Source organism: Eucalyptus grandis, chromosome 3 (genome assembly GCF_016545825.1).
Source record: "Eucalyptus grandis isolate ANBG69807.140 chromosome 3, ASM1654582v1, whole genome shotgun sequence".
Lineage (NCBI taxonomy): Eukaryota > Viridiplantae > Streptophyta > Magnoliopsida > Myrtales > Myrtaceae > Eucalyptus > Eucalyptus grandis.
In genome coordinates, this window is record NC_052614.1 from 43,827,847 (window position 1) to 43,852,741 (window position 24,895).

A 24,895-nucleotide genomic window follows, 5' to 3' on the forward strand; every position below is an offset into this window, starting at 1 on the left:
CAACAGTTGGACGATACGTTTTGAGTTTGAGCTTTATGGGAAAAAAAAGATGAGATCTCTCACTCTATTTGTGGAAAATCAATAAACTGGCTTTCCTAACTTTAATCATTGTTATCTTTTAGATGAGTGTATGAAAGATATCTTCAATATTTGCAACTTGTGCCCATACATTTTTGTTGATTATGAAAATATTTTTTGTTCCCCATTTTTTTAAGAAATGTAAATGATGAAAATTAAGAATTTTTTTTTCCAAATCATTGATTTCCGTGAAAAAAACAGGAGCCTCAGTGGGTTCCACATGTTTTTTGATTTGAGTGGCAACAAGAGAGTGATAAGATATTCTTCTATAAATTTTTTTAGTGAGTTTTCTATTTCTTAAATGAAAAATTGTAAAAACCCTATCAGTTTGTCTTGGGTGTAACTTAAACCTGTAAAACACCTAAGCATTCGAGCAATTGTAGACTTGGTATTCTCCGGATTCATAGTGAATTTACTAGTGGCTTATTCCCCTCGTGGGGTAGTACTAACACATCAAATTGAATCTCGCAAATCTCTGATGTCCTTATTATATATTGTCGATTTCTCTGTTAATTTCTTCTTTCCAAGAGAGACTTGAATTATAAGATCTGTTACCTTTTGCGTTATTTTGCAACATCTTTAACAATCTCAATTTGGGCGATGGACTAAGGAAATTGCTTATGGATCCAAAAGATGGTGTGTTGAGATGGGTAGGTGCTCCTAGTTTCTTCAATTTCCACATGGATGAGAGTAGATTGGGGAGCTGTGTCCACGAGCAGGCTTCTGTAATCACGGTACTTAATTCCAAGGAGGGCTAAGAAAGGGCCTCGTACATTTTGGTGAATAGCAAGCTCGGCCGTTGGTAGGTGGAGAACGTGCAACTATAATTTGTTGTTGACTAAAGGAAAAAGGAAATGAAGGCAACTTTAAAAAAAATGGAACTTTCTAATATGGGATGAAAACACGCGAAATGAAGAGTGCGGTGTAAAGATATAGAGAGTAGAGATGAAAATAATTATTATAATTATATCGTGATCATTTATGTGGGTCTCATCATTCATATTATATGAAAATATTATGACGTGTTCTGTGTAGTTTTCATAATCACAAATTGGCTTCCAGCTAGAGAAGCCAAAACTATGGCTTTTGGTCGTGGAAAAATAGTTTGATCCTTCCGGCTCATTGTAACACCAATACCTCAACTTTTTTTTCATGTCGCCAAAAATTCTGAAGTATGTCCCATTGCCATCATGACACAAATAAAAAAAAAAATAAATAAAATAAATAACATCTCAAAGCATCTATAAAACTTTTGTTATATTGATACAAGTTTAGGATATTAGTGGTATGAAAAAAGCTTAGGCTATTTAAGTTAGGGTTTTTTCTCGTTGACACAAAGAACTTTTATCTCACTAGTACAATTATGAGCTTTAAATGACACGAAACAAAGTTTTGAATATTAGTGTCATAATTAACACCGTTTACAGTTTTTTATGATATTTTTATGGGTTAATACTCTAAAAAATCCTAAATTAGTACACATATAATAAATTTATTATAAACTTATTTTTTAACTACCAAAAACCTCAAATTAGTATACTCATGAAGTATACTAATACATTTACCCAAAATTAATTTTTTGATCATCAAAAACCCCAAATTGATACACACTAGTGATAAATTTACCACAAATTTACCATAAAAACTAATTTTTGACTATGAAAAATCTCAAAATTAATACATTTGTGACAAATTCACCATAAATTAATTTTTTGAGTACTAAAAACCTCAAACTAATATACTTGTGACCAATTTATTATTCGTTGGCTTCTGTCAAATTTAAATATTAAAATTTGTTGACTAAGACGACACATGGTGATGTAATATGGACATGGAAATCTATATGGTAAATATCACAAAAAATCTCAAACTAGTATACCCATATCAAATTTAACGATACTCAAGTGATAAATTTAATGGTACACTTATGATAAATTTGGAATTTTTCATGGCATTAATCCTATGGATTTTCAGGTGAACTTGCCACATCATCATAACATGTCACTATATGTCATTGTAACTTGTCATTATGCGTCATTCACATCAACAAGTTTAACGGTAAAATTTGATGGAAGTTAATAGAGAGTAAATTTGTCATAGATATACTAATTTGGGGCAAATTTATCACGGATGTACTAGTTTGAGATTTTTCAAGATATTAATACTATTTTTATCAAACTAAATATATATGGTAGAGCAATTAAATGGTTAAAATGAGGACGTTTTATGTATATACCTTTTGGATCCAGTTTTTCTTGTGGGCTGTTTTCCTGAAACCTTAATCTTTTATGAAATTTGGATATTTAAGTATATTTTTGAAAATCATTTACATGGAATTTGAGAGATATCACCAAAAGTTTAGGAGGGTTGCACAATAATCCGCTTGCCAGTGTATGTATTGAGCTTTACACACGATATGCACGATGCGTACATCATCACATAAAGCAAATGACTACAATGAAGACAGAAGAGCTAGAGGAAAAATATATATATATTGAAAAAAAATGAGGGTTTTATGAAAATTCAAATTTTGAGTGTGTTTTGCGGAAAATGAATAATTTGAAAATATATATTTTTTAAATGATTGCTTGTATTGCTTAGAAAAAACGAATGAACAAAAAAAAAAAATCATCGTATTTAGATTAAAATTATTGTTGATGATGAAGATATTTTTCATTGACTAATTATTTCAAGCAATCAAACAATCATTTTAATATATATATATTTTTAAATAATATATATTTTTTAATTATTCTTTTTTTAAAAAAAAAGTAAAACAGTTTTTTCCTTGCAAAAGTTTTCCGGTAAGAAGGAAACAGATTGATAATGTGTTTACAGAATATTTTTATTTCACATGTTTGGAGGGTGTGTGTAATTACGAGAGAGTAATCGAGCTAAATTTTTTTCCGGATGAAACGTTGGCACCTTCGAGTTAAAAGGCAAATCGAAAACACTATCTTGATGTTCGACCAAAAAAAGAACACTATCTTGATTTAAAAAGTAAAAGAAAATTAAAACTGGTGGCGGGGAGTCAAACCCAATATAAATCCCCCTCCCCGTACAAGAAAAGAAACTGGCTGCATGGCTCCGTATTCATAAAAATTAACCAAGTCGAAAGGTTTGGATACCAAAATAATTCTTATAATCCATATTGAGTTTGGACATGATGGGAACCATCAACGTACCAGGTTACCAACTATTGCACTCTCTTTTAGTTACCAAGATATTTAATAAAATAATTACACAAATAGCCCATAAACTTCACCCATCATGCAGTATAATAATTTAAATATAATCTAATATGTAATGTGATTTTTGTTTAATATGATCCATAAAATTTTGATAAATGCTCCATTTACTCTATGAATTATTATATTTCTAAATTTATTCTAATTTCTGAATTAGTTAATTCATGGATTAAATTGAATGTATATAAAAAAATTAATGGATACATTAAATAAATTAAAAGTTTATGAAAAATATTATATATTGAATTAAAGTTTAGATATCTGAATAAATTAAAAGTCATTTATATTATTTTTTAATTAAGTCTTGTCGCCTGGCAATCATAAAGGGGCCCACGAGGAAAAGTTATTTTGTCCTTTTAGGGTGTCCTTGTAGGCACGGGGATACTGCCAGCACAATGGAAAGGAAATACGACCTAGTGGGGCCTCCTCAATTCGGTTTACGAAATTTCTTTTCCATATTTAAAAAAAAATATCAGTTGTGAAATCTTTTCATTTGGCATTATTTACTATGAAATACCGTAATATAAAATATAAAAAAAAAGTCGCAATATGTGATATATTAGAGTTAGTCACACGAAACTTGATTATGTCATTTAAAGAGGAAAATAAATTAATGACTCTTTTCAAGGACCACATAAAGTTTTTATGTTAACATTGTACAAGTATTTGCGAGATTTTGCATAACTAAACGTAAAGCCTCCTAAAATAAATTTTTCGGCCCCCTCATTTGGTGCTCTAAACTCAGATACATTAAAATGATTAATTAAAATTCATGTGGGATTAGATTGAATTACTTGAATATTGCATTATTAAAGGGAATTAAGAAATATGTGCTGAGAATGGATACGTTGGATAACCCTCTATTGGAGTTTGGTATACCAACACCCGAACAGCTTAGGGACTCTCTTGCTACTTTAAATCTTTTTAGGGCTTCACAATTGTTTCGAGAAGTACGTGAACATGAACAAATTTGAGGGTAATTTGCAGGGAAAGACCTGTACTTTTGTAAACCGTGAAAATACTCCATGATTTCGGTTTCTTTTGCAATTTTCATCATGGCGGCTGACCCTTTTCTGATGTTGCCACTAGAAAGAGGTTGGCACCGATGGCGCGAGGTCAATGCCTCGGTCCGACTCCTAGACCCCGATACACATAAGGGGCCGATCCTCGAACATGGTGTCGGGTTATGCTCCTAGGGTTCATTTTGGAACTTTAACATATGAGATTTTGAAAAGTCGGAGCATGCTTCGAATTTTTACTAAATTGTAGAAATATGCATCCGCGAAGTTCACTTTACATTTGTTAAACTTCATATTTCATTTATTTCAAAAAAATGAATGATTAGGAAGATATTTTTCTATAAATGATTACTTATATGACTTGCAAAAATGAATAGAAGGAAATTATTTTCATACGACTACAGCCATACCTCCGGTGGAATCTACCCCGTCCGGTGGATTCAAACATTCCGGTATCTCCTTATTCTTTAGTTCGTCGCCATTCCTTTAGGGTGAGGCAGCTTCCCTCTCACCTTCGAGATTATCTTTGTTTTTCTGCCACCTTTTATGAACCTCAGTTCTGTCAAGGAGCTCGGTCTAACCCTCTGTGGCAGCTACCAAGGTCTGAAGAATCACAGGCATTAGAAAAGAAATCAAACACGGCACTTAGAAAGCACGGCAGGTAGCTAAAGGCTTTTCAACAGTTTACCGCAATTTTTAAAGGAGACTTTTGCCACTGTTGCACGACTTGTCTCCATGCTAAGCTTCTCGATGGAACTTAGATGAATGTCAAGAATGCATTGATCTTACTGAGGAAGTATATATGCAACCTCTTCCTTGGCTATGGTTGTCCTCCTAGTAAGGTTTGTCGCCTCCGGAGATCCGTGTTTGGATTGAAATAGGTACTGCACACATGGTTTGCCAAATTCGATGCTACTGTCGAGCAATTTGAATTTCAATCTAGTTCTCATGACGAAGCATTAATTGATCGTCAAAGCAATCGAGACATTTTTTTTACTTATACTTTATGTGGATGATTTGATCGTCATAGGAGATGGCCTCAAGGGAATTGCTTCTCACTCGTCATTTTGAGACGGAGTTTCTTCTAGTTCAATTGGCAATTGTCTCACTTGAGCCGAATATGGCTCTAATATTTTCTTGTGAGTAGGTTTGATCCACCACAAGGTCACTTCTACCGCACTAGAGCCCAAAGCCAAGCTGGACCTTCTTAATGGACCTCTATTGCAAGACACTATACTCTATCAACAGTCAGCTATTTAGCAAATCACACTCTTACCCGTCTTGACATGACATTCTCGGTTCATATCAAAGAATTAGTTTTTTCTACTTTGCATTCTATTTGCCATGCTAATATGCTATATATCTTTGCAATATAGTAGGGACCTTGTGATATGATATTTACCATCCTTCCAACACTACGTGGGAATTACATGCCCACTTGAGTGCGGACTGTATCGGGATGTTGCTTGATTACTTGGCTTAGTAAGAAACAAACCATTAACTCATGTCTTTGAGCCCAATCTAATTATCGTATTTTGGCGAATACCAGTGCTCAACTCACTTGACTGCATTGGCTTTTGAAAGACATGAGTATTCCCTTGAAATCACCTATTATTATTTGGTGCGACATAACGTCACCGTTTGAATCAATATTTTGTGAGCGCACCAAACATGTTGAGAATGACTGTCGCTATACTCGACAACATCTTCTTCGAGGAACTATTGATCTTGTCCATGTCTTTTCTGCTGATCAAGCCGTGGATGGTCTCACAAGGCCCTCCCCTGCGTAAATTTCTATTTTCTTGTGTATAATCCAAACGCTCCTCCTCCTTGCACAATTTCCTAGTTTCTTGTTCAAACTCTAGTTGGTTTCCTTGAAACCACCTCGAGTTTGAGGTAAATTTAGAATAACGCCAGAATATTACAAGATTTCTCGGTATGAATGAAATGCTGATTGATCCTTGTCAGATCCTATTTTTAGCCGTGCATATTATTAGGGTACAAATACCCCTTAAATATAGTGGTTTATTCACCCAAAATATCCATCACGGACCTTTGCTTGCATCTTACATGATTCTTGAGGTCAGCGAATATTTCGTTAATCTGTGATTTACCTGAAAGGGTGGTCTTCTTCGTCATTATAAAAGAGAGAAAAATGCCAAACAGATCGTGGCTTATAATTCTTATCCTCACATTGACCAAAAGAAGAGTCATCTGAATTTGCTTACTATGGCTAGAGCCTTGCCACATTTATAACTTCAATTCCAAGCTACAGACATCTCAAGATACAGTGAATTGTGACCATAATTTCCTCAATTGGCTGAAGCTGTCCCTCTAAACCATTTGTTACAGCTCGCATCTAAATTACAGAAGGCCTTTAGCGGCAGAGAATCAGGACTTATTCCACCGGCTCGAATCGAACACCGGGTAGATGGTTAGTACAGTCGCCAAAAGCCATACCCATCCTAGCAAATTATTTATGCTTACGACAGTCTGATTGCTGGTCTTCGAGTTTATTCTTCATCCTGCTACAGCATTTGCCTCGCTACTTTCTTCGGCGACATCCTTCCCCGTCAACATGGCCGTGTGGTGCTCTAGGTACTCCTTGCTGTTCATCTCTGTTAATCTGCACCAGTATCTCTTAGTCAGTGATATCACCACAAAGAATTGCTTGCATAAGTGGGCCGTCCAAATGAATCAGCTTCTACCGCATGATCCCGAAATTATTAGTAATTGGATAAGAATGGACAACTCGGAGGGTCAAGCAGCATCAAAGGTCTCACGGTAAATCTATGGTCAAGCATGCTTATAAAGGACCCCATGCACTGGGGTATCTTGAACATTTAATCAATGGAAGGATGTATCGCATCCCAATTGCGATTGTAACTCATACTACGGGACTTCTTCAACATAATGTATCAAGACCTTTTTCTCCTCTCTGTGGTAATAATGAAGACGAGAAGTAGACAATGAGTAAATGACCATTCTCTCTTCCCTATTTAAATGTGACTAGAGAACAAGAAGTACATGCAGTAATCCAAAAATGATGCTCTCAATCAGGTAGAGAAACCATCAAAAGCAGCCACCTTCCACTACCGAATGCCAAAGACCAAACTGTCGGAAATTTCAGTAACCTAGTCCAGCTTATTCAGTCACGAGCAAAGTACATTGTAGCTTTTAGAGGAAAAGTTGATTCTGCGTTCTGATGATAAGATCGTTAAGGTACATAATTACAGGCTTTATAATTCATAATCATATGCCATGCATCTCTGCCATTCACCACCAGTTGTCCACATATTGACATAAGTATATCCGCAGAAAAGCAGAACTTATCACAAACTCCAAATAATCAGAGATTGAACCTAAATTCCAAGCGGAAACTTTAAATAGGCAGCCCATGAAGAATTTTAGATGTATTAGCAGCACCAGACAGTGCTTTGTGCCTCGCTAACCTCAGTGGAAGAGGTAGCCTCAAACATTCACAAAGATCTCCAAAAACAAGTGTGTCAGTTGATAGTCGTTAAAGCAATATAAAGTAATTAAAACAATAGATTTTGTTTTGCGGTGGGGAGTACTGAAAATCTTTGAAAATATTGGCCATCAATACAATATAAAATACGGAAAAAAACTCTCAATAGTAAGCAATGGAGGTTTACATACCGGCTAATAGTACGGTCTTTAGCAAATCCAAGTTCATTGTCAACGCAAAGGTCCAAATCGTCGCTTCTCCTTGACCTCGAAGAGGTTCTGGGCGCCATTTGCTGTGCATCCATGACTGTCACTATCCTATCAAAAAGTTCATGTGGGTTGCCCTCAGCCGTACACAGTAGCCTAGCCCTGTTCTCATACATGACCTGGTAATCAGTCAATAAATGTAGTTAAATTAATTGTCTACTCAAAAACTTCCCATAAACCTAACCCTGAGAATAAAAAAGAGCCAAGGAAAAGGATAAATTTTAAGAAAATATTGACTTTGCTCCCTAAAGCACAGCATAGGTGACATGATACCCACTTTAAATTCTGTGTTAAAATTGTACTTCTCTTTAACTAATCCCGAAAGGGCATCCTCAACAGTTTAAAAATATCATCAGACTATCAACCAGATATGGTTAAGAAGGAAGAGCGCATATTTCTTTAAGATATACTGCACATTGAAGAGCCAAAAGCTCATAAGCTGCAGTCCTATTGTGCAAATTGTAAAGCCAAAAAGCAGAAAATATAAGGTCTTAAAGAACAAACTTATTCAGATTTGAGGCTTACATCAACTAAAGTGACAAACCGATAAGCTGCAGTCCTATTGTGTAGTCCAAAAATCGGCACACCATCCAATGCCAGGGTGTGAAAATTCTCTACGAAACAAAGAAAATGAGAATTTAGCCCACAATATCTGAAAAATAGCATGATCATTTAAGATAATCATGAGAAGGCACAGAGTTGGCTCCCCTAACAGTGGACTGAAGAAGAAACATCTCCAACTCTTGACTGCTCTACCTATTTCAATTTAATAATTGGCATTTTGGAGGCCCCTAGCTTGAGTAGGATCTACTAATATCCATTTGTCAATTTATTCAACCTCATAGAAGACCATAATCACAAAATTCTCTATGGTTTGCATGGCTATGCAACAACAATAACTAACAAGAAACTTGATAAACAAAAGACAAAAGGTAGCAGCGTGCATTATAACATGTATACATTCCCTTAATCTTGATTAGTTTACTTGTTGCATAAAAAGTAGTTTTAAGTTTGTCAGTGCCTAGACTACTATCACTTCTTTAAACACCTAAAAATAACTTACTGCATAACCCAAAATAATCCGCAGCACCAAGAGGCCGGTCGCATAATTCCTCAAAGGGAAAATAGGCGCATCCATTAGCACCAAGTGGAACCTAAGCAGGATATAATATAAAGCAGTTAAGGGAGAGAAGCACAAGCAACCTTGCATAAGGATACAAGCGGTCACTACATTGTGTGGCACATACCTGTAGTTTCCGTCCCATTACGACTTCAACCTCTTGAGGTCTTGCGGTTGTGTGTTCCCCAATCAATTGCTGGAACTTCTGCAGGAGATACGCAGATGAATCTTTGCCAACAAAGTATGAACCTTGATCTGCCTGAGATTGGAGATAAAAGACAAGTTAGGCATAGAGATGTGTGATTTGCCAACTGAGCAGCGGGTGTGGAATTTTGTGAAGAAAGAGTTAAGCAACTGCACCGAAGTCATCTTTCTATAATCTACAAGAGATCCAATTTCACGAACTACACATCTTTCCTGCATAGAAAGGACATTAGAAATTAATCAAAACTTTTAACTTGAGCAGATGCAAGAACCATACATAAAAACATTAAGCTTTTAACTCTCTCTCTCTTTCTCTCTCTATGTCTGCTAACTTACAAAAGTAAATACACATACTCACCTTCAAAGTCGCAATGAACGGCAGGAAAAGATCCCTCTGCAATCCACCTTCATAGAGGTTATCGGGAGCACGATTTGAAGTTGCGACAAGTATCTGTAGTTGCACCACAGTAGCATATAATATGACAATTTTGCAACTATCCAACTTGAATTTTTCCAAATTGATGATGCATAGAAGCATCAATAAATCCAGAAAGGTTGTCACTTACAGCACCATTGGCAAATAGATGTCTATATAGACGATTAAGGATCAAGGCATCAGCAACATCATTTACCTAGTCCGAACCAAAAAGAAACACGCCAGTAAGAGACTTAACAGAATCCAAATAAATCAATAAGTACATCACCATCATTAGAATTTCCAAATTTGCTATACCATAAATTCATCGAGACACAACAAAATCGCCTCATCAGATATTTCTCCTGCAACAACTTCAAGTGGATCTGCCACACCCTTATGTTTCTGTGAGGATATAGAGTTAGACAAACTTGCTACAGATACCATGACTGTACATTAAATATGGCCGAGGAGATCAGCACCAAAGAGCTTTAGAACATTCAGATGACCGGCATATATTAAATGCACGACTTACTATTCATGCTAGAAATTTACAGGGCTCAAGTGCCATACATGATCGAAGGTCTAAAAGAAGCAACAGCCAACCTCAATTTGGAAAAAAGTAGTTAAAGACACTTTATAATAAGAAAGAACACATGTCTATTCTTACTTGCAAGCGGCTATGGACATTTAGCATGAAGTCATGAAAATGGATCCTCTTTTTTCTCCAATTTCCAGGCCTGTCATGAAGGGCACATTGACATTCATCAGTACAGAAAAATGAGAAAAGTCAATCTTGAATTCTACATAACATCTCCACGAGATGATCCAATAAAATATTGGATTGGCAAATTAGACTTACAGCTGATCAAAGAACAAGTCCATCAACATGGTTTTTCCAGTGCCCACCCCACCATAAAGGTATAGACCTTTCACAGGTGAGAATGTACTCTGTGGCATAAAACGAGACCACAACCACCGACTCCTAAAACACAAATTCAGAAACATAATTTTTGAGAAATGATGGGCGAAAGAGTCACCTTTTTCAACAGTACAAATGACAAGGGGAAAAGATACTGAAATCAGAGAAAGAACTACACTGGCTAAGCACTGAGAATGTTGACCTGGTACCTTCCAGCTTTTTCTGAAGCAGAATAACGATCCAATTTACAGGCATCAGCATAAGCAACAAGTTCATCATAAAGTCTTTGTAGCTCTTGCAGAGTGCCTACCTGAAAAAAATCATAATGTGCAAATCATTCAACAAAATACCAACTAGAAACAATTGCACACAGCAAACTCAAGCCAGTCCAGAAAGTAATCTATCTTATGGAGTCTAATGAGCAATCCCACCAAAAACCATGAAATAGATGGATTTTTGTTTTGGCGATTCCAACGATTTGAAACTCAACTCAGGAGTTGCAATTCCTATACATCAAAAGGTAATAACAATTTTTCTAACATAACAAGAGCTTTAAAGTATGAAAGGTGAGGAAAAGGATGCTTCAAACGGCTACTGTCAACCACCATAGTAAGAATTTGACCTTGTCTTTACCTCATTTTTCCTGAACCATATTCATATGCATCCATGCACAAACGACACATCCAACCGGAAAGCTAATCATATGAGCTTCATTATTTAAACTACTGAACTAACAGAAACTTCACTTTAGATGATCTTACTCAATATCACTTCAATTAAAGGTCACTTAATAGTGTAATAGATTGAGCATATAGGAATCAGTGTTCTCTGTTCTTGTCATTAAACACACGAATCTTCTGAGTAAGATACCAACTTCATATAAAGAATTCGGTAACTGTCTCCCAAATATTAAGGTTAAGGAATGCACCTTTTCAAACTTAAATGCGCATGTACATTATTAGTTCATTTTTTCTGTCATTTAGAACTTATTTGGTATTCACTAATTAAAGATCAATTATCCTATATCCTTGTAAAAATTCTCTCAAACTAGGAAAGAGAGGTGGTAAAAACAATGATGAGAAAATACAGAACAAGAACATCTGCTAGAAGATACAGTAGGCATTTGACACTCAATCGAACATGCACCACTTAAATGCTAGTTTCACCATTTTTTTGGTAAATCTACTTTCACATATCAATCGATGCACATACCAAACAACGCACACCACCAGAAAACACCACAAATAATTATCAGGAGGCAGCAGACTTTTGTTCTTCTACTGAAGCTCGGCGCATCATACCTGGCACATGTCACCATCCACGAGTTCACCTGCAGCAATTCGACGTTCATACTCGATGAGCGGCCCCGCTCGACTTGCATCTGCAGATGAAGAATTATAGTTAGGAAAACAACACGGAAACAATTCACGGCTTACACCGAAAATTGAAAAACATCGCGTCATGTGCATCCTGAAAGAACAAACCTTCAGCACTAACTTTCTCGGCATCGACAGAAAGAGCTCTGGAGGTCCCCAAGTTAGGTAGTCCAAATACAGGTAATTCGTCATAGTACCTAGGCAGCCTTCGCGTTAAACTCGAATAGACCAAGGATCCCTGTCTCCTGGCAAGATTACAGGCGTGATAATAATGTCGGTGCTGGAAAGCAGCTCGAGATTGGCGAATTAACCGAGCTACCGCTCTCATCTTCAATCGGAACGGACGGAATGTTAAGTTCCACCACCCCAAATCTCCTTCAACTAGATGAGATTTAGGAGCGGTTCAACGTCTCAAATTGACGCAAGATCCTGAAACATTGAAATATTAAAAGAAAGAAAAAAGTAGGAAAAAAGCAGAGCATATTCTTGATACGGCAACAAAAACAACTCACGGGCACACAATTAAGACAAACCAGAATAAACAAAGGACAGTTTTTCAGCTGATCGGAACGAAGTTTACTGAAAAACGCATCGTGAATTCTATCAAAAGAATTTCGGGAAAAAAAAGAAGAATTCTATCAAAAGAAAAGAAAAGCCGACGACCCCACGACGCCATCCTTTCTACGGAATTCATCGAACCCAAGAAACCATCCCACAATTCCCACGGACCCAAAACCGAGAAATTCATCGAAACAGCGCACGACCCACGAAACACAGAGAAGCGGACGAGCCCAGAATCTAACCGGAATCAAGAAACGGGAAGCCCACGTGACCAGCAATGGAGGGGACGAGAAGCAGCCGAGTCTCAGCGAGATCGAACAGGCGAGACACGATTGCAGATGGGTCTTGGACTTTGGGTGGCAGAAGAAAGAGAAGGAAAAAAAACCGAGGAAAAGGGTCTCTGCGAAGGCAAAGACAGCACCCAAAGTCGCGGAGAAGTCCTCGAAAAACGGTGATAAAACTTGAATAATATAAGACAGAGAGAGAGAGAGAGAGATGGTGAGCTTTTTGATGGGCTTTTTACACGTTGTTGGAAGTGGTTGACTCGCGATGCCCGCACGGATCAATCACGATGTCCCGCATCCGCACGCCTTCCCGTGGCCGTCGTCCTCTCGCCGTTTCCGAGCGTCCCAAACTTTTTATCCGTTTCGAGACCCAAAGCTCCGGAAACACCGGAGGCAGATTTGCCGATTATATTTTCGGATTGGATTGGATTGGATTGGATTGGATTGGTAGTTAATTTTTGGTCATCTATGGAAGAATTTAAGAATTTGTTTGGGAGTGGTTCTCCAAAATTCATATTGTGACCGGATTGTTATAATTAAGTTGAAATTAAATATAGTACTTATTGTCTCAACTCTTGGTATGACGTGCATTTTTTATGCATGTACATTAGGCGTCACTAGACCTAGTTGGAGTTGATTGGCGAGTTGAGCCGAAGAAGAGAAAAATGCTCTTTTAATCGGCCGATCAGATTTAAGTCAGCCAAAGCGTGCCTCTAAATCTCACCAATTGTTATGTGGTTTTCCTCTTAATAACGTTTAATTCCTTGGATTGATGATCAATTGGTATAAAAACTTGAATTGAACATGCTTTACGTTTTCCCTTTAGGTGGAAACTTGTAAGTGGATTGATAATTAACCCTTGAATTTGATCGACTTCTGTAAGAAGGGAATTCGATAAGACAAGCGCTTTTAATGATCATATTACTTTGCTTATATTTATGGGAATTTACAATCAATTTGTCTTCCTCTTCCTTTATTTTCTAAAATTGGCTCTCTACTATTATAACGTTGATCTCACTCTTAGGGGGACCCAAATTGATCCTCACATCAATGTTTACTTAAGAGATCGTAAGGGCACATTAGTAAAAATACTTAAATCTCCTGCAGTTCACCTTCCCACATTCCACTTCTTCCTTTCAATACACGGCGCTCCGGAAGCCGGGGGCAGGTTTACCAATTATCTTTTGGGTTGGATTGGATTGGATTAGATTAGTAGTTAATTTTTCTTTTTATCATCTATGGAAGAATTTAAGAATTTGTTCAAGAGTCGTCCTCCAAAGAATCATATTGTCAACGAATTTTTATATCATCAAATTGACAGGCAACCTAGATTTGGATCAAGTTTAAAAGTCATCGTTTGACCTATTGGTATATCGCACATTTTCTATATATGTAGATGAGGTGTCACCATATCCGGCTGGACCTGATTGGGCAAGTCAAGTTGAAGAATGGAAAAATGCTTGCTTGATCTAGCCTGAGCATGCCTCTAAATCTCGTCAAATCATTCTGTCATTTTCCTCTTGATAGCGTTTAATCACTTGGATTGACAATAAATTGGTATAAAAATTCGAAACAAAAATGCCTTCCGTTTGCTTTTGTGTTCAACGTGAAAGGAGGTTCGAGCGAGGGGAATTTGATGGTATAGGTGGAAATTTGTAAGTGGATTAATAATGAACCCTCGAATTTGATCGACTTCTATGAGAAGGGAATTCGATAAGACAATTGCATTTCATGATCATATTAATTTACTTATATCTATGGTAATTTACAATCAATTTGTCTTCCTCTTTCTTTATTTTTATTTTTTTAAATTAGCTCTCTACTATTATAACGGTTGACCTCACTTTTAGGGTGGCCCCAAATTAGTAAAAAAAAAAAAAAAAATAGTTCTCCTGCAGTTAATCTTCCCACACTCCACTTGCCCACGTCTTCATTCACATACAGTACCCGCGTGGATAATAATAGACCTGGCGAAGTGACTATTACTTAATTAAAGGTCTTATCAAAAGAAAGATTGCATAATATATTCCAAGGGGAAGATAATTTTAAAGATTTTTTTTTTCTTTTTTTTTTTTGAAAGCTTACTAATTAAATACACCTGTCAAATGAGTAAAGTTGGATAGAAATTGGTCCAACTTAAATTGACTTATTTAAACTATTTTGACCCAATTTCTATGCACTATAAATTTAAGGATTCATACTCCACCTGATCGAGAAAAGTACCAAAAAATTATAAATTTATTGTATTAGCATCAATGTAATCGTAAACTTTTTACATTAATACCATTCAGTTCATTTGGCCAATTTAGGCTAGAAATTACTAACGTGGATGCCAATCATTCTATATGACACGGCTGCACTAACATGGATATTTTTAAATATATATATTTACTTTTCCATATATTTTGTTGGTGGCCATTAGCCACAGGCAAGTGTTGGCCTCACTTAGTTGAGGCTTAGCGCTAGCGAGGCCCTCCTCGCCAGGTAGTGTTCGCACTTGCCCACCCTCGCCTATGGCTTGTGCTAGCCATCGGTAAAAAGAAAAAGGAAAGAAATAAAAAAAAGATAGAAAAATGTCTACGTCGGTGATTTCCGACTTAAAATTAATACTAATACAATAGATTTATAACATTTTTTACCTTTCCCCCACCCAGTCTATATTATTCAAATACTTCCATATATAAAGTGAGGTTTGCCGAGTAAGAGCAAGAGAGAGTCATAAATGTAAGTTGGATTTAAATAAATTGTGCACTCATGTGACACTCATATTATTTTATCTAATTCACTTTCAAAGAAGAATTCGGTTACTTCAGTACAAGCAAAAAGACAGACCGAAGTTCCTTAGTTCTATCACTAATATTAAAATAGCAAATCATACAGCATGCAATAACTACAAGTACAGGAGAAAGCCCTCCGATCTCTCAAATCGGTTTAATCATTCTCAATCAATTATCATATATAATTAACATAAATAAAGTTTCAACTCATTAAATATGAATTAAGAAATAAATTTATCACTCGTTTTGATAGGTCTACTGATATGCCATAATTCACTTTATTCACGTCGTCTCGTTTTCGTTAAAACCGAAGGAGACAGGCACCTGGAGTGCGGTCCACGGAGGAGGAATCCCCATCGGCCTCTCGCGGTCCCCACAAAAAGGGCCTGGCCTTTCCGTGTGGGGCCCTTTCTAAAGTCACCCAGGCTGTTCCGAAAGGTGTCCAGCTGGACGTGGATTTAGCCGTTGGCCGAAATCAGACGGCTCAGATTGTTCGTCGGAGGTCGCGATCAGCACAGTGGGAGGGGCCCGCAGGCACTTTCTGCGGTGGAGATTGGCCGAAGGGGGAGGGGTTTGGTTGAGCCCGAGCCGTCGCGGTAAATAGGAAGAGAATCGGCCATTGCTGTCGACCGCATGGACTTTTTTTTATTCTCTCTCCCTCTTATCTTCTTTTCTTTATTCTCTATTGAGTCTATTTTTATATCTAATGGAGCATGGCCATGGCTATCACATGAGTTATCTAACTATGAAACTTTAGAAATGGTCACTATCGTTAATTATCTCGAGCATTTTGCTTAATCTCTTTTATATTTTCATATGACAAGAATGCTCATATTAGACAGATAAAACTCAAGCTCATGAGATATCTTACTTATCTTATAAATGAGGTAACATTTCATATGCCCAATTCACGTACGCCAATTGTAAAAGTAACCATTGAATCAATTTTACTTAATGTGTATGAGAGAGAGAGAGAGAGAGAGCACTTTGGGCCGCTTGAAGGGGGTTTAAAGGTGCGGTGACAACAGCGGCTCAAGCACGATGGCAATTAAGAAGGGAGCATAGAAGCCGCGAGAGTGGTATTTTCTCTAGACCAAAAAGAAAGAAAGTATGTGATCCAAAACAAAATGGTGCACGAGAAATTCACAACTTTCATCCTTTGGTGTTTAAAAAATTAGGAAGATTTTGCTGCAACAATCCATTCTGATGCCCTTTTTTCACTCGGACGCATCTACGTTGTCCTTCCGCAAATGAAGAGACCGGCAGGTATCTCAACATCGAGCCTCGTGTTGATTATACTGTCCAAACCGAGCTAAGCCAACTTTACGAAAACAAATTAACAAAGATTATTTGATATTTTTGCACCAAGAGGATAGGGCCACGAGGTCTCGACGACATTGATGTTATTCGGTCTCATTACGCGGTCGAGACAATGACTTCGAGCTTGACCTAACGGATACACATCAGCAGGAGGTATCTACCATGGATATTCTGCACTCAAGAAACCCTTTTTCTTATCCGATCAAAAGGTCACTAGGAATCCCATGGCCCGCTGTGAAAGAATGGCGAATCAAGTAAATGATCACCGACCAAAAAAAAAAGGGTAAATGATCGGATAGCTAAAGTCCAACGTTTGAATACTCTTCCCTCTTGTTCAAAGAAAAAAAAAATACTCTTCCCTCTTCTTGGTTTGCCCAGCCCTCCCAACTAGCCTTCTTTGGGCTTTGTCTAGAACTCCTGATGACAAACAAAAGTAGTTCTTCTATATGTATATATAAAGAAGTCTTAAACCTAATGTACCAAGACTAATTCAATATCAAAATCAAAATTTTTGTGCAAAATTCTAATTTATTTATTCCAATCAAATTCTGTAGAAAATTGCCAACAGTCTACTCATTGCCAATCACGCTACATGTTACACTGCCACATTAGCAATTTCTAATGATAATAAGTCAAAATGATTATATTGAAATTTCACGCATAACTTTTTTTTTTTTTTTTTTTATTAATTGATTCTAAAGTCTTAAATATTTTGAAGGGTAGCTTTGTCATTAGTTATTGTCCAAAAGTACTAAATTTATGTAATAATTCAATCTTCAATCTTTCAATTGTACTAATTGAGTTTTAAATATTTTGATAATTTGTCAATTTAGTTATAAATCTTATAATAGTTCCAATTTAGTCCTATATTGGATAATTTGCTAATTTAGTAATTTAGTTTAATTTTGTCCAAAAATCGCTAATGTAGTAGTCTAATCAATGTCAACCGTCATACCTTAATCTTCTAAAAATTATTTTCTTTCCTTTTTTTTTCTTTTCTTTCTTATTTTTTGTTCCAACTTTGGGTTGGCGACCATTATTTTGGCCCTCGCCAGCCAACAAGCAAGGGTCATGGCCTTGCCTAGATCTAGGTGAGGGCCCAACGCCCTAGTCGAGCGAGAGTTGGAAAGAAAGATAAGAACAATAAAAAAATTCAGAAAAAATAAAAATAATACAAAATTTGTCCAAGTTAATATTGATCATGTCATGTAGGACGTTGATGTTGACTGATTGCCCGATTAGTGATTTTTTATGTAAAAAAAAAAAGTTAAAATGACTAAACTGGCAAATCGTGAAAAGACTTAGCATTAAATTAACAAATCATTAAAATGTTTAAGATTAATTGGCACAATTAAAAGGTTTAGGATTAGATTGATCGTTATACAATATGTTTAGGATTTTTTGGACAATTATCTAAGTTTATAATTACATTGACAAATTACTGAGTTTATGTTTGAATTGGCAATGTATAATAGATTTCTTGAGACTGATGGACAATATCCCCATATATTACATGTCCATAAAGAAGTATATCAAAGTTGAGGTATCTTCGAATGCAAATTTGAACTGGTCTCCCTTTTACGGGAAAATAAAATTTATCAAAGTCACTCATTCGGGTTTTGTTTCGCATATTATGTAATTTACGGATTTGCAAAGTACTTTAGGATTCGCTTTATGGTAAACTTTCCCTTTCGAGAAAAACAGAACCGCTTTATTAAAAGAGGATCTGCTCACGCTGGTTTCTTAGAGTATTGGGGAATTATGCTCTTTTTTATTTTCCTCACTAGTTCCAGCGGTCATAACATAAAGCGAAAGACCGAATAAATTCTTGCTTTGCATATGAGCTCAGATTCGTTTGCTTTTCCATTGGCATTTCCTCTATTTGTGAAGTACATGAAATGGACTGAAATGACTATGATAGGGTTTCTCTTTTCGCATTATCACATTAGTACCTCATTCTCGCCTATAAGCATATATACTTCACTAAACATAAATAATATATTTTACTAAGGTACTATTACTCTCTCATTTGCAGATAACCCAGTAAAATCTATGCAAGTTAAGTATAAACTCATGTCGTATAGCGGAGTAATCAGCATTATAAGTCATTTTGCATAGCCTTTCGGGGAATGCATCTTCTCACCATAACTTTTTGTAACCACAAGTATGCGATTGGTATCTATGCTTTTGTGATCCAACAGTTGATAATCCTCGACAATTAGTATCAAAATGTTGCGATTTGTTTATGATGACATGAATTTATTGTTTCCTGCACATTGATCTCATGGAAAGGTGATGGGCCTTGGATCACACATTGCATAGGGCCATGGGAGCAGTGGCCTATTTGTAAAGGCTTGCGTTGCGTTGCAAGTCGTTTTGCCTTGACATCTTAAAGATTATAAAGGACAACGGAATTGGTTTGAAAGCACGAACACCATCTCGAATTTGAACTCAAGACGAGTAGAGAGAGAAGCTGAAGATTCCGATAGACGATGATGGGTACACGGTGGTGTAACAAAGGTTATAATAGAGATGGCAAATATCGATGCCTAATTTGTGTTAACGCACTAAAAACTTTTAAAAGCACAAGATAACACTAGGGCTGACAACGAGACGGGTTTGAAAGAGCCGATGGTACCCCGACCATCCCAAAAACTTAGAACATCCCCAGAAACCTCGATCATGCATGGAACCCGACTCGAACTCAGGACAGATTCTCAGAGGGAAGTCCCAAACCCGACTTCCTCACATAAGTACAGAATACGCCCGTGACCGAAAGTAGCCGTCACAGGTGCTATGAAAGCCCGTGTTTTTTTAGTGCAAGACCAATGATTAACTTCAAAAACACGAGCTGAAATCGCCATCACGAAGTCGGTTCCTTTGCTCAGTATCTTTTCAAATTTACGAGTACTTTAAACTTACAATACATCAAGGTTCATGGACCATTTTAAAATTTCAAAACAGCAAGCATAAAGAGGACAGCCAGATTCTGATACTTCCAGGGACATGGAAAACACAAAAGGGGCCAAAAGGATGGACGAAAGTGGCGCGTGACACCACAGGCAACGACATAAAAAGGGAAAGAGAGCATCAAACGAAAGCGACCCGTAACAACTCACGCTCGACACTGCTTTACAGTACAACCTTCGGATACTTAGCCAGATAAAGAAGCTCCAGCAAGCCATGTTCATGTCACTCTCACCACCCAACTCCTTAGTCAAATACCACAAAAAAAGTTTTCAAGCTTCTCAAACCTCTTGTCCCACGCTCGGGAACACAAGCAGCAGCATCTGATGATGCCGTTCTCCCCATCTCTCCTACACAAAAGCAAGACCCAACAAAGGCTGAAACTCTATACGGTCTCCCCAAAGCTCCCATCTACATTTTGCACAGTGAAGAACAAGCCCCTAAAGAAGGAACTGAAATTTGAAGGTAAAAAAAGAAAACGAAAGAGATGTGTATGTACACCACCATTGGGGAAAAAAAGATTGAAAAAGGAGGCACGAGAGGTTTTGAACAGTTTGCTCTAAAGAATCGTGCACACGCATTGCTGTCTTGTTCTTCTTTTTGGTTTTGCTTCCTCGTTTCGCGGCTATCTCGGGCCGGAGAGCTCCATAGCGTAGGTATCCAGGGAGTGCTCGTCGTCGTCCTCGTCAACAGACATGCCGCCGAACATGGTCGACCGGTCGGGGCCGTGAATGCTGGCTTTGGCGGCGCTGGTGATGAGGGAGAAGTTGGTGGCGGGGTTCAAGTGGTTGTGGGTGGCAGCCCATTTCTCAGCGAGCCCATCGCCTTCCAGCATCCGGACGACTTCAGACATCTTGGGGCGGTGGGCCGGCAAGTACTGGGTGCACAGGAGTGCCACCTGTAGCATCTCTCCCACGTCGATCCCGTCGTAGCTGCTCCCTAGCTCTTTATCCACCAGAAGTTCCACTTTCTTCTCTTGATGTATTTGCTTGACCTGTCGCAAAAAACTAGACCTGTTAGATATCTTGCCAAAAGAATGAAACTAAATACAAATGCCGTAAGAGAAAACATATCTAATGTGCTTGTGGGTCAGCGAATTTACAGGGAGCAATGTCTAATCTTATGGCGCATTGTAGGATCACACTGAACTCAGATGTTCTGAAGACTTGTTGATTGAACTTAAGCTTTACAGGTTTCTATATGCACATTGCGTGCACGTGGATGCACAGACCTTCTAAAAATTATGTTATGGAGATTGAAATGGTTTTGTCTAAACGACATGCCTCGAGTGTAAAATGTTTGAAACGGGCATCAATGCACAAGGAGAAATAAGTGAAGCTTAATGCCTAATACCAGAATCATAAGATCTAAAAGATGCTTTTCAAACAGTACACAGTAAGTCGGTGAAAACATATAGGGAAATGGCCAAGTGCTGACTTAGGCTGCTAAGTTGTTAGTGCATTCTCGATTGTACTCGTACGCCTAATTCTTGCTCACACATAAAAACGAATCTGCACAAATGACTTACCCATTCGAGCATCGCTCCTTTCTGATTTACTGTTTTGCCAAACTCAAGAGCTCTCATTCCTGTTATAAGCTCTAACAAGAGAATCCCGAAGCCAAAGACGTCAGTTTTCTCAGATGATTGGCCCGTTGAGAGATATTCCGGAGCAATATGTCCAACTGTACCACGAACTGCAGTCGTGACATGGGAGTCAGCATGGTCCAGGAGCTTCGCGAGGCCAAAATCACCGACGACAGCCTCACAATAGTCATCAAGGAGCACATTAGCTGCCTTCACGTCTCTGTGGATTATTTTTGGGTCGCATTGCTCGTGCAGGTACAGGAGACCCCGGGCAGCTCCAATGGCTATCCTCTTTCTTGTGTTCCAATCTAGCGCTGGTTTTGCTGTACAACCGAAGGTCATGAATGTATAAGAATACCAGTTAATCAGAGCAGGAACCAGACTTGCAGATAATGCCACACTTTCAATTCGTTAGAGCCATCATGACATTGCTCTGGACATAGTATGACCACCTGGGGTTTCAAATGCATTTCTTCAACAAAATCGAAATGTAGTTTGACCAGTCAACCATGTCGATTTGACTAGAGTGATTATAAACAAACCTTTGAGCCTTGAAGCAACACTACCATTGGACATGTGAGGGTAGACCAGAAGCCTTTCGTTCGAAGTGGCGCAGTATCCAATCAATCGCAGCAAGTTGCGATGGACTGCCAAGCTGATCATCTCCAGTTCAGTCCGGAACTGCAACTCTCCAGTTGTCCCAACTACATCTTTCAGGCGTTTCACCGCGACCATAGTCCCATCCCCAAGCTTCCCCTTGTATACATTGCCGAAACCTCCAGTACCAAGTATGTTCTTGGAGCTGAAATTGTCTGTCGCCAATTGCAGCTCTTTGAAAGTGAAGGTCTTGAGGTTTCCCAGGCTCATTAGCCCCACTTCTTGCTTCTCTGCAGAAACAGTTGACAGGCCCCAATCAGCACATCACATCAGTCAATGACGTATCACGACAGAGTTTCTTTTCTAAAGAGAATTATGACACTAACCATTGATGTCGAGGATGATAAGATTTTTCTTTTTCTTCGCATGTAAAAGGAACCCAATAGCCAACAGAACAAGTGTGGCAAAGCTGAGACTGACCCCGAGCGCAATTGCCAATTTCTTGGACTTGGATTCATCTGTATAAAACCAGAAGAAAAAGAATAACAAAAAAGATAAGGAAGAAGACAGTTCAATGGGTTAAAGAGAACAGAGGATTGTCGAGAGAATAATAATTAAAATAAAAGTGAAGGTTCTGAAGAAGTTACCAGCAGAAGTATTCAAGAAGGAAAGAGGGATGGGAATAGTTGATCCAGCGCACCCTTCACTTGGATTTCTTCCACATATCAATGGGTTTCCCACAACACTGCAGATTTCAACCATACAAAAATAAATTACAAATATAAAACCAAGTAAGGAATAATTTTGGAGAGAGAGAGAGTTGATACTTGAATGTTCTAGCAGGAAATTTGGGCACAGGTCCACTGAGATTATTGTAAGACAAGTCCCTGAAAAAAAAAAATTAAACAGAAAGCATCATCACCAAAAATCCTTCAGGGGAAAAATAAATGAAACCCAGGCCCCAAACATTCAGCTTTGATTTTCTTTTCTTTTTTATAAGAGTTCTTTTGAGGTTTCGCAGCTGAATGATTACGATTCTCAAGGCATCGAATCGTTCAAAACAGAGAAAACGAGGGAGAGAGAGAGAGAGAGAGAGAGAGAGAGAGAGAACCGTACTCACAGGAAAGCAAGCAGTGGGATTTTGGCCAAAGACACAGGGAAAGCACCAGACAAGCTATTATTGTTTAGCCTCCTAACCTCACCACAGGACAAAACAAACAAGGTGTTAGACGACGTCAAGAACATCGAAAATGGGAAGAAAAGAAAAAACACACATTAGGCAACAAGAAGGAACGAACAAGAAACAGAAATCACAATTTGCTCATACCCCAGAAAATAAAAAAGGGCACAAACGGTTTGGATTAAACAATATCACGCAAGCAAAGACAAAAGAAAACTGAAGAAATAATAGACAATTTCGTACTCACAGATATTGCAGACTACGCAATTGCCCTAGAGACTCAGGAATTGGACCAGACAAGTGATTGTTGGAGAGATCCAAAGTCTCGAGTCTTGGAAGAGTACCCAACTCTGGTGGGATGCCGCCTGAGATATTGTTGTTTTGCAGTAGCCTAAAAGACAAAAGAACCACACGACATGCATATTAAGTTTGAAATTATTCGACACAAGATGGAAAAAAGCTGAAGCTGGTCAAACATATGTTCTTTGAAAATCAAGAAACTGAGGATGGAAAAAACACAAGACAAAGAAAAACTACCGAACCCAACACGTTCGTTTTCCCTTCCCCTGTTCTTTTTTTCTAATTCCCAGGGCAAACAAACAGAAGTTGAACGAGAAATTCAAAAGTTGCAAACACAAAAGGGTAAACTTGAAGGAATATGTCCTGTTTCCTTACACTTGTCGGAGATTGGTGAGATTTCTTATAGTCTCAGACAGACTTCCCGATAAAGACTGGCTAGGAGCTCCTCTGCAAAACAGGGTCCGAGAAAAAAATGAATATCCAGGACAAGAACTCTCGAAGGACGACCAAAGGAAAAGGAAGGAACCAAATTCGCCATGGAAAATGCGAGAGATAACTCACAAGCCAATGACTAGATTGTCACTCGAGCAAGTGATCATGGCCCAACTGCAGGGGTCGACAGAATCTTCATCCCAGTTGTTCAAAACTCCATGTGGGTCGTTCAACTCTCTCCTCACACCGATCAAAGCCTCCACTGGAAGACCACCGAGAAAAAAAAAGGGTATCAGTATGTCACCACCACCCCAACACAAAGTTTGGCGTACGAGGAAAGTTGATGGGTTTACCTTCATGGTTGCGAGGCTCGTAGCAGAGACAGGGAGTAGGGAGCAAAGCAGAGAGAATCACGAAGATAACGGAGAAGACAACAGGAAAGAGCCTGTTGGCAGCCATGGTCTAGTCCAAGAACGAAAGTCGTGAACGTGTTAGGACAGAAAAAAACACAAATGGCGTGCCCGAAATCTCACTTTCCCTTTGTATCCTGCCTCCCTCTATCTCCCTCAACCTCTCTCTCTCTCTCTCTCCTCGGCTCTCTTTTGCTTTACCAGTCCTTTTCAGTCCATCCCCTCCCCACTTTGCCTTCCCAAAAGACTCGTTGCAGTGCATTTGCATACGTGACAGCATGATTTGCTTCCCTATAAAATAATAACCAAAGAGAAAATCGAAAAAAAGATAGGGGAGAAAACGAAAAAGAAAAAGGATGGGGAAC

General features: G+C 38.1%; 2 protein-coding genes across 2 annotated transcripts; both read right to left on the minus strand.

The window, feature by feature from the left end:
* Nucleotides 1-6,515: 6,515 nt before the first annotated feature.
* LOC104436716 (AFG1-like ATPase) lies at nt 6,516-13,160 on the minus strand. The gene is made up of 15 exons (XM_010049574.3): nt 12,921-13,160; nt 12,226-12,546; nt 12,043-12,122; nt 10,951-11,051; nt 10,682-10,804; nt 10,490-10,559; nt 10,138-10,224; nt 9,971-10,036; nt 9,763-9,855; nt 9,561-9,617; nt 9,328-9,459; nt 9,144-9,234; nt 8,606-8,694; nt 8,006-8,199; nt 6,516-6,971 (listed from the first exon to the last, which is right to left on the minus strand). The coding sequence occupies exons 2-15, from the start codon at nt 12,443-12,445 to the stop codon at nt 6,866-6,868; spliced, it is 1,509 nt and encodes a 502-aa protein (XP_010047876.2). The 5' UTR covers nt 12,446-12,546; nt 12,921-13,160; the 3' UTR covers nt 6,516-6,865.
* A 6,933-nt stretch (nt 13,161-20,093) lies between these two features.
* On the minus strand, nt 20,094-24,895 carry LOC104436715 (probable LRR receptor-like serine/threonine-protein kinase At4g30520). Its single transcript, XM_010049573.3, has 11 exons — nt 24,474-24,895; nt 24,250-24,382; nt 24,064-24,135; nt 23,636-23,779; nt 23,329-23,400; nt 23,036-23,095; nt 22,856-22,953; nt 22,595-22,726; nt 22,154-22,498; nt 21,555-21,934; nt 20,094-21,020 (listed from the first exon to the last, which is right to left on the minus strand). Exons 1-11 carry the CDS (start codon nt 24,577-24,579, stop codon nt 20,652-20,654), a joined length of 1,911 nt encoding a protein of 636 aa, XP_010047875.2. The 5' UTR covers nt 24,580-24,895; the 3' UTR covers nt 20,094-20,651.

Bases quoted from the DNA above. Each gene is read 5' to 3' on its own strand.
- LOC104436716 (XM_010049574.3), bottom strand. From the start codon at position 12,445: ATGAGAGCGGTAGCTCGGTTAATTCGCCAATCTCGAGCTGCTTTCCAG. The intron at 10,225-10,489 runs GTAAGAATAGAC...ATATCCTCACAG, and splicing joins ATGTCCATAGCCGCTTGCAA to AAACATAAGGGTGTGGCAGA. The intron at 8,200-8,605 runs GTAAGCCTCAAA...ACTGATTACCAG, and splicing joins GGTTTGTCACTTTAGTTGAT to GTCATGTATGAGAACAGGGC.
- LOC104436715 (XM_010049573.3), bottom strand. From the start codon at position 24,579: ATGGCTGCCAACAGGCTCTTTCCTGTTGTCTTCTCCGTTATCTTCGTG. The intron at 22,499-22,594 runs GTTAGTGTCATA...CTGTTTCTGCAG, and splicing joins TATCATCCTCGACATCAATG to AGAAGCAAGAAGTGGGGCTA. The intron at 21,021-21,554 runs GTAAGTCATTTG...TTTTTGCGACAG, and splicing joins AAGGAGCGATGCTCGAATGG to GTCAAGCAAATACATCAAGA.